General features: G+C 37.8%; 1 protein-coding gene across 12 annotated transcripts in view; it reads right to left on the bottom strand.

Moving 5' to 3' along the window:
• The window catches only part of CADPS2 (calcium dependent secretion activator 2), a 449,544-nt gene that overhangs the window by 90,559 nt on the left and 344,383 nt on the right, over window positions 1-14,602 (bottom strand). For 6 of the 12 annotated variants that reach the window (XM_014558520.2, XM_032483595.1, XM_032483594.1 and 3 more), the window contains 3 exons: window positions 14,502-14,565; window positions 11,196-11,319; window positions 9,105-9,125 (listed from right to left, as the gene is read on the bottom strand). In XM_014558520.2, coding sequence (XP_014414006.2) covers window positions 9,105-9,125; window positions 11,196-11,319; window positions 14,502-14,565 — 209 coding nt within the window. The remainder of the gene's footprint in view (window positions 1-9,104; window positions 9,126-11,195; window positions 11,320-14,501; window positions 14,566-14,602) is intronic. The other 6 variants (XM_032483600.1, XM_032483602.1, XM_032483603.1 and 3 more) reach the window with 1 other exon arrangement.

The following is a 14,602-nucleotide window of genomic DNA, read 5'->3' as shown; positions in this document are numbered from 1 at the left end:
TAGGGAATGAAGAAGGTCATCAATCAGTTAGTTTCAAACCCTGGATTTAGAAAATGACACGTTCTACAGAACTGCTTTAGAGAGAAGGCTTGCTATTTCAAGACGGCATTTATCTGTGAATCACGTTCCACGTAAAAGTCAAAACAAAACACAAAAAATACATGACACACTGTCAAATGAGCTGAATAAACTGACATCCTTTCTGAGACCTTTTAGGGAACAGGTGTTGAACACTTGTAATGAGATTTCCATGCACCTTCAGAAGAAGGAGGTAAGATCCTAGCAAGAGCTGTTCAGAGCGTTACAGACCACAGCCGAGGGACTAGTTCTCGGTGAGGAGCACGCCGGAGGAAACGCCATACAAACGCTTTGTTTTCTCAGGAGGTGCTTATGTTCTCACTAAGAATTTTGACAGAAGGCAAATATTCACCCAAGAGAAACTTTTGGAAGAATATAACTTCTCCAAATCCTGGGGAATCTGGGATAGATTCAATTCAGTTCTCCGGACGCACTACCTTGTGCATTTACCTCAAATTATTTTACAAAACTTCTTTTGAAACTTTCTTTGTGAGTCAATACGATTCATAGAGCTTTCATGGTGTCCCTTCAGAGTGGGTGATGTATTTTTTCCCCAGGCATAAATGGTTGGCTGACAAGTCTATGCAGAAGATGAACTAGCTAAAATGGAGCTTGCTATGTTTTATCAGAAAGTTTAAACAATTTTATTTCAACTCAAATAGGTATTTGAGTTGGAAACTTGGAAAATTCTTGAGAAAGTGAAAAGGTAAAAATATTAGGGGAGGATAGTTACAGTAAAGAGAAATGATAAGTTTATAGTGATTGATAGACATTGTCTTCAATACTCTGAGGTCTCTAATCTCTCTGGAGACCACATTTTTATCAGAGAAGGAGTCGGTTTATTTTAATCCACTTAGTAAGCCCTTCTTTCTAACGTCTCTGAAATAGCCCAGCCTTCCGTACTGATTTGTGGTCCCACTTTGCTCTGGATGAAGCAGATCAGCCTCCCATGTACACATGGGTCTGTCTCTACATTCCTCTTCTGAGTAGCTGCCTGACTGTGGGCTTTGGTGATGATTTTGGAATTTGTCTTAGTATCTGACAAGGCATGTCTCTATGCTCTGTTTTGTTTTGTTTGGTTTCCTTACGTTGATAGAGTTATTCAGTACCCTTTACTCTTCCATTTAAATTCTGAAGTAACTTTATTAAGTTTTTTTCTTTTTAACCCTGGAATTCTAATGGCCATTGCAGTGAATTTTATATTAATTTGGGGAGAGTTTATATATTAAGTCATCACTCTTAAGGGCATGAACTGTCTCTACATCTATTTAGAGTACTCTCTGTAAACTTGATTTCAATTTCAAAATTTTCTTTATAGAGGTCTAGGAAAATTAGTACACTTTTGGAAAAGTTAACTCCAAGATGTCTTATAGTTTGGCGGTTACTGTGAAAGGTACCTTATTATGTGTATACATATGTACATATTTATTTATTTAGCTAGCTAGTTGACTGATGGTGTGCAGGAGAGCTTCTGAGTGTGGTTCATGGACCACTGTGGCTCCTCGTGACCTTTTGAGGGTCTGCAAGGTCAAAGCACTTTCCTAATAAGACGTTTTGCCTTTTTAATTCTGTTGACATTTACACTAATGATGCAAAAGCAAGAATGGGTAAAACTGTTGTTGCCTCAGCATGAATCAAGGCTATGGTGCTAAATTATACTTGTTATGTGTTCTTTATTGCCTTGCACTCAAGAAAAAAAGTCTGTTTTACATAAGAATGTCCTTGATGAAAGAGTAAAAATTATTAATTTTATTGAATCTCTACCCTTGAGTATACATTTGAAAAAAAACTATCATCTTTGACAAAATGAGACGTTTGTATCAAGGGCTTTTGTGTTCTGAAGTATGATGACTATCTCAAGGAAAAGTGTTTGTGTGATTGTCTGAGTCCAGGGCTGAGATAAATGCTTTTTTTTTCCTTTCAGAAAGAACCATTTTAGTTGAAAAGATGATTGACAGACAAAGTATGGTTATTCATACTTGGGTATTTGGTAGGCATTTTCTGAAAACTGAAGTAAACCTGTCACTTTAAAGAAACAGACAGGATGTGTTGCCAGTGATAAAACGGGAGCTTTCAAGGAAAAGTAGGATTTTAGAAAACTTACATCTGTCATGAGTTTGACAGCTTCCCAATACTTTAAGATCTTTCTGACGGGGTGAGTATAACAAGTATTTTTGATACTACATAATGTTTGTCAACATTAAGAAGACCATGATTCACTGAACCAACATTTTCAAATGATCAATGCGTGATGTTAAAAAATTATGCGTGATGAAAGATCTATTCAAAGTACATGAGAAACCAACAGAATTATTAGCACGATAAGTTCAGACTCCACATATTTATAAATGGAAGGGAAATATGTAGAAAGAAGATGAAGAGAAAGAAGAGATCTATGATGGAGTAAAATATGCCCAGAAAGAGGTAAAGTGGAGTTGGGGGTCAATATCACAGGTGGGTGAGTTGGCCTTGAAGAGGAAGATTCCTCATCCCCTGATGATGGAGAACAGAAGACACGGGTGGGTGTAAAAAGCGAGTTGTAGGTATAGAGCTGGGAGCGGGGGCTTACAGTACACTTAATGAGATTGAAAGGAAATGACTGCCCTCAAACAACCTTAAACTTAGGCGTCGTTTAAACTTGAGGTCCAGTTCCCAGGACAGCCTGATCTGGAAAGAGAACACTGTTTAAGAATGAATCAAGTTTCCATGTTTTCTATGTGGAACGAGCTCTGTCCGCCTCTGGTTGAGACTGTCCTTATCTATCATCACTCACACGCAAAATACAACAAAATAAAGAAGGAGAGCCAGGATGGGTGACTTAGCGACAAAGAGACTGTGGATCAAGGAAAGGCCCTGCTCATTTAGGTCACAGAAGACCTCAGCAGAGGCATGACAAACCACTCAGTGCTGGCAATATTAACCCCCATAATACAAGGGGCAGAAGGGCAAAAGCAGAGGGCAGCATGACGGTGCCACCAGCAGTTATGTTAAATGGACTGACACATACTATTGCTTTCTCAGAATTGAACGAAGATCAATCAGGAAGGATGTTCGAGGAATGCAGACTCAGAAGGAATTTTAGAGGAAAGAGAGCTAAGTATCCTTAAATGTCTCCATGCTTTGTCTGGAGTTGACAGAACCTCTTCCCTGTTTAGTGGGGCTGTGGGTATCTAGTGAAGGCAGAGGCCCTAGGAGTGTTGAAATCCCTGCCACCAGGTTGCCATTGTGGACAGGGGTGCCCCTCAGGTCTTCAGCTGACCTGTCACTCATCTGGTCAGTTACCTGAGTTTAGAGACCTATGGAGCAACTGCACCGCTCTGGTCCTCTGTCCCAAGCTAATGGAAGGTACACGCAGAGCTTCAAAGCTCTGCCAGACTTAAGCAAATAACGCCCTCATCTGCCTCTTCTAGTCAATAATCCCTGCGTCTCTTGCCTGTTACGCCCCTCAAACAGGTTTTGATACATAGGCGTGGATCTGTCAACATTGTCAGGAGCTGACAAGTCGGCATGAGCACCAATTACATCGCGTGGGGCTGTTGTCTTGAGTGACTAGCGACTTGAGGGGAGAAAAGTTGAGGCAAATAAGTACACCAGAAATCCTCATTCATTCCAGATCACATGCGGAAAGAGCCAGAGTGAATCTGTAATACTTCCACAGTACTTAAAAGAGACTATAGTCTTAACACTTTTGGGCACATACATTATTTAGAATAAGGCTAATGGTGTGGCCAGGAGGTGCTGGAGACATCTTCAACATATTGATGAGGACATACTCATAAAGATAGTCTAAAATGAACATTTCAATTGTGTCATATTAGGTGACAGAATCAAAGTAATTGATGACTATCAGAAAAAATTATCTTAGATAATTTAGATAGTTCATGGACCATCTGAAAAATACTCACAGCTTTTCCTTACAAAAATAGTGCAAAAATAAATTTGAACTTGATCCCTATCCAGATGATCACAGATGCTAACTCAGGGTTCAAGCAATGAGTTTTTACTATATATGCACACATACTGCCTTACAAACAAAAAAATCTTTACAGATGCATAGGATTTTCTCAGATATTTTAAAGAAAAAGACAATAAGCCATTCTCTTTGTTTCAGAGCTAGAAACTGAATCTATCAATTTGTCCCTAAGTCATCAGGTGAAATGATCAGAAGAAGAAATGGTCACAGAGGTTTTACTTTCAGGCCAGGGTCCCAGAGTCCAAGCCACATTGTCCAAATAGGCTGGGCAGTAACCCTTTAATTCTTCAATTTTATTATTTTTAAGGTGCGGATTCTGTTTCTTTTAATATACAAAGTACCTCCCGCAAAGTGTTCTCAGTGCTCATGGGAAGGCAAAATTTCAGGTCTGTTACTTAGATATTAGTAACTAGAATTCATGGTAACATATAATACTCAAAAAATTTTAAATCAAGTTTATAAGGAAACACAAAAAATCTTTTGTGAGAGAAAACTGTTACATTATCCTAGAAACATTAGTAAGAAATCAGTCATTAACAAAAGTATGTCATCAACAGTGTCGTTTATATACTCACTTCCGCACACACCCGTCCTTAAGCAGAACAGATTTCATTTATTTATTATTTATTGCTACACTCTGACAATGAAGTGCTAAATTAAAATGCCACTCAGATGGCAAACACATCCTAATGACGTAAGGACCGGCCACAGTGCGACTGCTCCTCTCAAAGAAAGTAAGCAGCGCGGCCCTCTGGGAAAGCATCTCCATCCCGTTCAGCTGAGACTCTGAAAATGAGAGCACTGGGGCTTAGACCTGGGAACCTGGCAACCAGAGGGCCCAGACAGATCCTCACTGCACAAAGCCTTTGTCTGTTCATTCCATGGTACCTTTTGTCTAGGGCACCTCCACATTTCGAGAAGTACAATAGGCTTAGGTACCAAATTTATTCAAAAGATCTCAGGTCAAGGCAAGCTTTAAGGAGTGGTCTCCCCTTTCTTTGATCGTAAGTCACAATATGAAACGTAGTTTTCAAGAGAAAGCAGGGAAGGACTGTGATTCGATGTTTTATAACTGTTCTTGTCTGTAAGAAATTCCTTGAATTAAAGAACAAGTTGATTCTTCTTTAAAAGTAACAGGGAATTTGCATCAAGGCAAGTGATTAAAACACAGACACACACACAATTAGAAAAATAAAGCTTCACTATCATTTGGAACCCTAGATTATAAAATTAAAATGATCTTATAATTACATAAAAAAATTAGTGATAAAATTAAAACAAAGAAAACTAGTTGATTTTGCAACAGCGCAAATCTCAAACATTTCTTAAAATTAAAGAGGAAAAAAACTGCTTTCTAGAAATTTCAAGTTCTCAAAATGAACTATCTGTTCTCATAAAACACATACAAATAATTCCCAAGAAGGAAAGAAGGCATTTGTTTAGAGAGAGGTCACTTGTTTTACTCCATCTATTACAGAGTTGTAAGATCCCTTTATTCTGCAAATTTGTGCTGCCAGTGGAGAATCTGAAGAAATCCCAAGGATGGAAGAGAACTAGCCAAACTGAGCATCACGCTGAATTACGGAAACAACTGAAACAGGTTAGATTACTAGATATTATTAATGCATTTGCTGCGTTTAACCTCTGGCTTCCATGATCCAGAGTTAGTGCCTCCTCACCCCTCCATCCCATGATAAAGGGCATGAAATTCTGCTTTAATTTTTCCAATCTTGGTATTTTTAAGTGGTGAGTTTTGGCTCTTTATTGCTAATTATTTCAGTAATTGGTTTGAGTGGCCTTTTGCAAGCCAGCTTGCCAGTTTACAGATGTTCCCTCTGCTGTAAACAGCCTGATCACTCTCTCTGCCATGACCTCATTCGTTTATTCAATACAGAATCTACCGAGTAACAACGCGCCAGGCACTGGAGATAGAGCAGTTTTCAAATACACAAGCCCTGCCCTTATGGGGCTAACGTTCTAGAACGACAGTTAGATGAAAGAACTATCTTGTGCGTTAATCTTAAGGGCTAGAGAGAAAAATAAAGCAGAGAAGAGGGAGAGACAGTCTGGATTCGGTGGGGAGGGTGCTGCACATTTTAATCACATCCAACACCTGACACTTAAGATGCACGGGAGGAAATAAGAAGGGTCAGTTTCCGGAGTCCAGCTCTTAGTCCTTCACCAGAGACCTGAGCTGTCTAATTCAGCAGTCACCAGCCACAAGCGCTGGATGAATACTTGAAAGCCAGGGCTACTTCTAGTGGAGATGTGCTGGGAGAGCATGTTGCCCATCAGATTTCAAAGACATTGTTGGAAAAAATAACGTAAACTATCTTGATAACTGTGCATACTGAATGCATTTTAAAATGATAATATTTTGGATAGGTTGGGTTCAATAAGCTATATTCTTAAAATTAATTTCACCTGTTTCTTTTTACCTCTTTGATACGGCTACTAAAATTTTTTAAGTTACATATGTGGCTTTGATCATATCTCTATGGGCTGCATTGCTCCAGACTCCTTTTCAAACGTCCGTGCATTTTAACTGAGTGTAAACTTAACTATGAAGCTTGCCTAGAATGGGGAGGAAGGCAGACATGGGAAAATAAGAAGATAGCTTAATGGGTAGACAGCGGGTTCTAATTTCCCACTTACTAGCTCTATGTGACCAGGGACCGACTGGTAGATAATAACCTCTCTGCTCCAGCTTCCTAAGAAAGGAATAATAATGGTAGTATTTCTTGTAAATACTACTACTGTACTTTTACAAGCACCACATGTAAAGTGCTTAGACTACTGCCTGGCATCAAAGTGTTTGCACTTACAATTAAATAAATACCATTATTTTTGGAAAAAGTGACTCTACAAATATTAACCCTTGGCTTTTGTGATGTGGGTGAGCTGTGCATCAAAAAATGCCATTACTTTGAATCAGACAGACCTGGAGGTGGGGCAGCCAGCGGGAAGAGCATGACGAGGGCTCCGGTGTCTGTTGAGCACAGGTGCAAATCTCAGGTCTGTTGAGTTTTAATAGTAGCAGCGCAACCTTGTGCAAGTTACTAATTTTTTCTGAAGTCTCAGTTATCTCTTCTGTAAGATACCTATTTTGAAGAGCTGCTTAAGGAACTACTGAAGTCGTGGAAATGAAAAACCGCTGGGGCAATAGTCACGTCAAAAGACGACAAAATTATGACAAATCTTGGGCAGAATTTGACTCTTCCCTACATGGTACAAACTCACTGAGGACAACAACGATTACAATGCGCAAGAGAGTACTGTTTCAAAGCCTTATCAAGCATTTAAGCTCTTACACATGCAATTGATAGTCTGATTTTTACTCACTTTTAAAAGCACCTCCAAGAATATTTACTAGGTAACCCTGTTAACTTGCAATCAAATGCAACTGAAGGAATACACTCCATTTCTTAAAAACCTGTCTCCTGTTACTTCAGAACAGTCTTCAACTGAGAGTAGCTTTTTTTTCACCTCACTTAAGTTACTGAGTCTCTGCTCATTCCCCTACCCCTTTTCTATGCAAGCATTCAATTTTTAAAAAGTCTTTTTCCCAGACTCTCCAGCCTGGACAGCTGAGCAATGGTATGGATATTAAATACAAGTGAAGGGAAGATTTTCATCTGGTGGAAGTGAAGTCCATAGGGTACAGAAACTTGCCTTTCCCTGCATCTCTTCAACAGGAACAGGGCAACTGCCTCCCCTCCGTCCTCATGGAGGCGCACCGGTGGCCCCTTCCTATTTCACAGGGGGAGGGGCATATCCTCTGTAAGCTGGGGATCAGGACACCTGACTCCAGTCCCAGCTGGCCGATTTATTTACCTTGTGGCAAGTGGGAAAACCACTAACAACCCTGGACTTCTTGTCTGCAAACTATATAAAAACGACTTTCACAGCAGAAACGTCGGGGATAAAATGCTGTGAGAGGTTTTGAAAAAGTTTGTTAAAGAGTGTGGGACTGCTGCTCCCACAACGGGCTGTCCTAAGAGGGCATGGTTGTCTCATCGTTTTTTCTAATTCATTTTTTCTAAAGAGCACTTCAGCGACCATTGTCGGTGTGTTCTTTCCCCTTTCCCTGGCTCTGAGTGTTTTGTTCCTGACACTTTCTGGGGTCAAATACTGGAAAAGAATTGAAGGTAGGAAAAACTAGATATAGCACCCTTAACGGAAAACTTCAGTTAAAAACAACCGAAGCAAACTGGTCTATAACACTGCATGCAAAATTTAACTAAGATGGGAAAACTAGGACTAAAAAAGTTCATCATGTGTCTATTGCACCATTGTTTTCAGATGGAACTAACTAATGGATCTCTTGTCTCTTTCCAAGTACTGAGGACCTACTTTGCGTCATGGGCACAGTGCTGGGTGCTGGTAATACAACAGTCAACAAGTTCAGTAGAGACCCTGCCTGCAAGAGGCTGAAGAGGAGATGGACAGGACAAACAGATAATGGCACAAGGAATTAAATTAATTACAACTGTGAAAAGTGGCAAGCATGCACACAAAAATAACAAAATCTTTAAAAATTCAGAGACCCAGAGAAGACTCTTTCCCAGAATTTTCTTGAGAATAGAATTTCATAACCTCTGCTCACTCCTACGATTAACAACTTTCAAAGTTAAGAGCTGCTTACTTTTTATTTAACAGCATTTACGCTTTTTTACTCTCATGTTGTTTTTCAGGAGTGATCACAGAAGGATGGTCCTCTTTTCTAGTTGTAAGAGTCCTTCAAATATTGGCGACAGCTTCCGAATAAGATTAGTGAACATGCTTAAAACCTAGTGTATAACATTAATACAACCTCAGGTGTTTTGCTTTGAATTTGTATCAAAAATACTGCTGAACTTTTGCAGAGATAAATGGCTTATATTTTCCCTACAAACCATTAGCAATAGTTCTGATAAAATCAAAGTCTTTTCAGTATCTTAGTCAAAGTGATTTAGTAGGAGCCCTGAAAAGGAAAGAGCCATTCATCAATATCAAAACACAACACCACCACATTAGAAATCACGGCACGTGTGCATGCACAAACATTAGTTACCTGTTTCCTTTTCTGCTAGGCCTAAAACATAAGAGAAGAGAATTTAGGAGAAAAGCAAACTCTACCCAGGTTGCTTACTCACATAAGGAAAAGGACCAACCAAGCAAAGAAAAGGAGTCCACTTTCTATTTCTAAGTTAAAGTTGACTTTGTTCTTGATCTGACCCTGAGCATAAAATAAAGCTTTTTATTTTTTAAGATACAAAAAAAAAGGAGAAGGGAGAAAATGAAAAGCCTAAAAGTCATTCTCATAAGCATGCATTTTTTTTTTTTTGAATGGAGACTGCTCAGCAGTCCTACCCGACTAGAGGTCTAGAATCCTTTTTCTAGAATATTCTCACGCTGGACCCAAGGTAAGAGAGGGGTGACTCCAGAAGGGAAGAGGTGGGAGAGTTCCCTGCTCACTCTCCAGTGGGTACTATTTTAGGCTTTCCTCTACCACAGAGTTGTTTTTATGTGTGATTGAGAAGAAAAACCATTCCTTTCTGATCACCATTGTTAGCATGTAGCTCTGATCAATGAAAAAAGCCCACGGCTATGTACAAATAAAAGAAAGTTCTTCACATGTCTGTATTAAAATGGATTCTATGACTAGAAAATAAATACAGAGATGAAACAAAAGCTACACTGCATATCTTTTCAGTATTGCTAGATAAGGTAACGGTCAAAAATATTAACTGAAATAGTTAAGAACAAAAGGATTCTCATAGTTTTTTTTTAGATACAGTCCATAATATTTGGATAAAATAATATTGTGTTTACTCAGATTGTCCACAACTTTTTTCTCTTTGCCAGAGTTGAAAGGTTTTAAAATGTCTATTTTTAATATCAGATCTTGCAATCCATGCTCACAACACCCAATATTCCCAAAATATGAAAATTGTTTGAATGAGTATTCAAAATGTGAAAACCAATCTGTTTATCTTCCACTTCTCCTAAATGATCTAATATTCAGTGCTTTTGCTTTAACACAACATGATATCATAATTAATGATGTTAAACTGGTAACTAAGGAGGTTTCATGTTGTTACTCTTGTGATATAATATTGGTTGCTATAGTGATGGGATGGCTTTTTTGTTAATCACTCAGGAGGTTGGTTATCACGTGCTTGTTAGAAAGCTTGATCAGATTTGGAAAGAAAAAAAGGATATAACATGGCCAATTTATAATCATCTTTTTCATTGTCCCAATTTTGATGAAACTGTAATAATATCATCTAATTAATAAATTTGCAATTCATTAAATGCAATTTTAGGTAAAAAGTTACTAAAATTTTTTCCAGTGGATGATTTATTTTTTATTTTTAGAGGTAAGTATTAAACAAGGTAAGCTTTTTCCTCCCTAAGGCAATGGTATATGTATTACACAAGCTACTTTTATGATGATTAAAGAATCTGAGGTCGTTTCTATTACTTTTAATTGTATCAGTCAAAGGATTGTTCAATGAAAGCTGAGATTGTGACTGTCACAAATTTCAATCTATGTATTTCTAAACATTTTAAACTTTAATGAATCAGATGAATAATTATCCTTAATGAATAAAACCCAAAGAAAGAGAAAAAAATGCACAGTCCTCTCAAGAGATCTAATCTTTCAAATGCATCAATATATTGCAAGCAATTAAAAGTTGCAGGAAATTCTATCTGTTCATTTCAGCCTTCATGATAATCAACAAGTTTCCTCTTTCTCTGGGAGATACTGCAGAACCGAAAATAAAATTATGTAATACTACACTGTCACTGATCAGGAAAGAATACACTACCCGTACTTTAAACGTTAGATGTACTTACAGTAATGTCAAAAAATACAACCCATGAAAACACGTTTTGATTTCTTCAAAACTCAAAATAAGAACAAAGGACAACTTAAGCACGAATCCTGGGTCTTTCATTCAAGCAGAGTCCCAGGAGGCATATTAAAGCAATGAATAGGAAAAAGCTCTTCAGTTCACCAGCTGAGATTTTAATGAGACATTTCCCTTTGCCATGGCACAGGTTTGTTCAGGAAAGGAAAGGACTTCTCACAGAAAATGCAGTTAATAGGCATTGCTGGCTCTCACTGCCACTTTGGGCAACTGCTCACTGCACTGACCTTCTATTTTGGCATATTCTGTGAGTCTCGTGTAATTGATCAAGGCAGCTTTCTCAAGACATTTTCTGACCACTTTTTTCACCTCTTCGGCTGGTATGGGAGTGGCAATATCTTTCATTAAAACCTAGAGAGAGAGAGAGAGAGAGGGAGAGAAATTGCATAAAATACTAAAAACAAATATACAAATTGTCCTAGACCTATTAGTAGGAAAGGGTCCTAGGTAACACTGGAGGAGGCAATCAGTCGGGGCTTCACAACTGGGAAGTAATCTCCCAGTCTGGGCTCTTCCTGTCTAAGCCTCATTTACGCACATCAAAACCTCCCCTATGCCAAGCTACCATTCACTGTGACTGTCACTTTTCCTCCAGGGACCCACAACACCACTCAAGCAGCTGTTTCAGATCAGGATTACAGTCCGTGGAACAAGTAATAAACAAAGTTTATCTTGTATGTCCTTGTTTTAAAAGCTTTAAATCTTTTGAGCAATATATATGAAAACAATAACAAAAATTCCCTTAAAACAAGCAACATGTATGGGCTCTATAAAAATCAAGAACTCTGCCCTCCCTAATTAAACTTTAATCATTGTGATCTGCTGGGGAGGGGGGACTTCTCTGTCTTAGTGAAATGAATGAAGAATCAAATATTAAAATATAAGGAAATATTCTGAAATTAAAAAAAAAAGGGATCACTTTCTGTTGGATTCCTAAATTGTGTTTTTGGATTTTTTCCTTTAAAAGTATTACTCTTGGCAAGAGGAGAAAACAATTATATCCAAAATTCAAAATATAATGTATTTAAGCACTTTTCTAATGGCTCATTGACAATTGTCCTTAAAACTTTCCTAGTAATAAAACTGCTCACAGTAAGTTTTGATTACACTATTAGTCAAACTCTATTTTCCATATAATTGATGTGGTTTTTCTTGCTCTGCTTACATTCAAATTATACAATCTGTAGCAAAATCTTACTTTTGTAAGTGTTCTTACTATGATCCTGTTAAGTTTTTTACTTCGAAAAAAATACTGAAGGAACATGAAGACATTCATTTCATGCTTCGTTATTTCATTCTCTTTCAATCAGCCTCGGCACTAAAGATTTTATGATTTCAAATTCATTCAATCATTCTACCATTGGTGATCCTTGACAACATATTTTAATTTTGTCAGGCAAGATTTCCTTTTGAAAACAGCAAACTTTACTGCTTAAAAATTTTCTTCCCTCCCTATCAAATTAAATTTTTCTTCATATTCTAGTATGAAAAAATCTTTGACACACTGACATACCTTTGGCCCTTTAATTAGAACTCCACATTAGATTCTTTATAGCCAAAAAAACCTTCTGTTTACAGTGAAAAAAATATAAGCATTAATAGGCACTAGTATTTGTAATGTGATTATAACTAAAATTTAAATATAAGATGAACTTTGTTCCATATGCAGAACCACGAACTTTGCTATTAAGCTTCCCCCGTGGTGCCAAACTTTCAAATAATAGAAATAGCTGTTAAAATTAGAATCTGTCTATTTATTACAGAGATGAGCCCAGGGTAGAAATCAAGCATTATTCCACAGTATTAGAAGCAGGATGCTTCATTTGGAGTGGGGGCGGGGACTGAATTCTCTTTCCTGGCAAAGTGCAGATAAAGGTCTGGCAAGTGCAAAAAGGGAGACACAACCTCTGTTTCATGCCTCCTCCCCATGTTCTTCCAAGGCATCATAAGTATCAAGAATCCACAGGTAGATTTTATTTTATTTTTCAAAGATGTCAGTAAGTACAGAGACATGCAAATGAAGAAATGGCTCTTACCATTTCTCTCTTCGTTCAGCAAGAAACATGCTTAGTGACTATAACTGGAATAAAAGTCACTCTTCATCTTGCCACCTGTCAGTGCAGGGCATGAGGGCATCTCTGCTATTACTAACTCTTCCCTGCCGGGGAGGGGAGGGGAGCTCTGCCACGGAAACCAGCACACACAGAGGCTGCACTTGGTACCCAGGATGGGATGCCGTTCCAAAAGCAAAGCTACCTTTAAGGATTTTATGTCATCAGTGATACCTTAATGGATAGGATGAAATGAAAACTCTGAAAAGTGTGGGTTACATGCAGCTTTTAATATTATACAAATTCTAATAAAACAAAATTATGACAACAGTATTTCTACCACACAATTCACAGTAATCAAGGATAAAAAGGGATATATAGATGAAACCTATCTGTAATCCAAAGATCTCATTTTAGCCAGCAATTCTAGTCTTCATTTCCCCAATTCCTTAAATCACTGAACAATGTCTCCCCTTTTTCACAGAGGTGCAAATAAACAATGCATTATCTGGAATTCCTTGGGCAGATAAATCGACATGAACAAGAAGAGCCTGAAGGCAACAAATCAGGACCAGAATAATCAAATCATGAGATATAGAGGATCCTTTGATATCCTCTTTAATACTGATAAGGAATAGGATTTGTCCACATTACTTAACTGTTAGCTTTCAAATAGCACGTGAATAGTTTTATAGACAGATGAAGATGACACTTCCCTTTCACACATAATCTGCCACAAAAACAGCAGTGGAGGATATACTTCCATGAACAAATGATTTTTCGCATGGATGTTTACTATTACTTTTTGTATATTTCCGTAATTTTGTGACTTCTATAATCATCAATTTTTGTAATTCCCGAACGCATTCAAAGTAACACATGAGTTGAATTTAAATAAATTCTGAGAGAAATTTAGAATGAAAGAAATGATACATTTGTGAATATTAAATGTTAAACTCTTAGAGGTATGAGAAATATGACAGAATTACCAATAAGTCAGGGAGATAATTAAACACAACTGTAAAGTCTGAAAAACAGATAACTGTACTTAACTGAAATTAAAAAAGGCTATTTCATGAGGGGAAAAAAAGGTGGTACCAAAAAGATACCATAAACTTAGCAAAGGATGACAGTGGTAGGCTTCAAAAAGGCTCTGGAGAGAAAAAGCAGGATATAGAAGAAACTGAACGTAGCAGGAGAAGGTGAGAAATTGAGGAGGGGGGAGGGTATAGCTCAGTGGTAGAGTACGTGCTTAGCATGCACAAGGTCCTGGGTTCAATCCCCAGTACTTCCATTAAAAAAAAAAAAAAGGTAAATAAGCCTAATTACCTTCCCCTGACCCAAAAGAAGAAATTGATGAAATGCAACAGACCCAGAGGACCTCGCACTTGTGAGGAATAAGACAGTCTGCCTAGTTCAATAACTAAAACACACAGCCATCAAGAACGCAAATGGTATTTATAAAGTAATGGTCAAACATACCCTTTCAAGTAATGAAAGTGTGGCTTTTAGTGCACCTTCAGGTCGTCCAAAGGGAAAACAGTATCTTAAAAAGAAAAAAGAGGAACAAAAATGTCAAACAT

This window comes from Camelus ferus, chromosome 7 (assembly GCF_009834535.1).
Source record: "Camelus ferus isolate YT-003-E chromosome 7, BCGSAC_Cfer_1.0, whole genome shotgun sequence".
Lineage (NCBI taxonomy): Eukaryota > Metazoa > Chordata > Mammalia > Artiodactyla > Camelidae > Camelus > Camelus ferus.
This window is presented reverse-complemented; position numbering and strand designations above follow the sequence as displayed.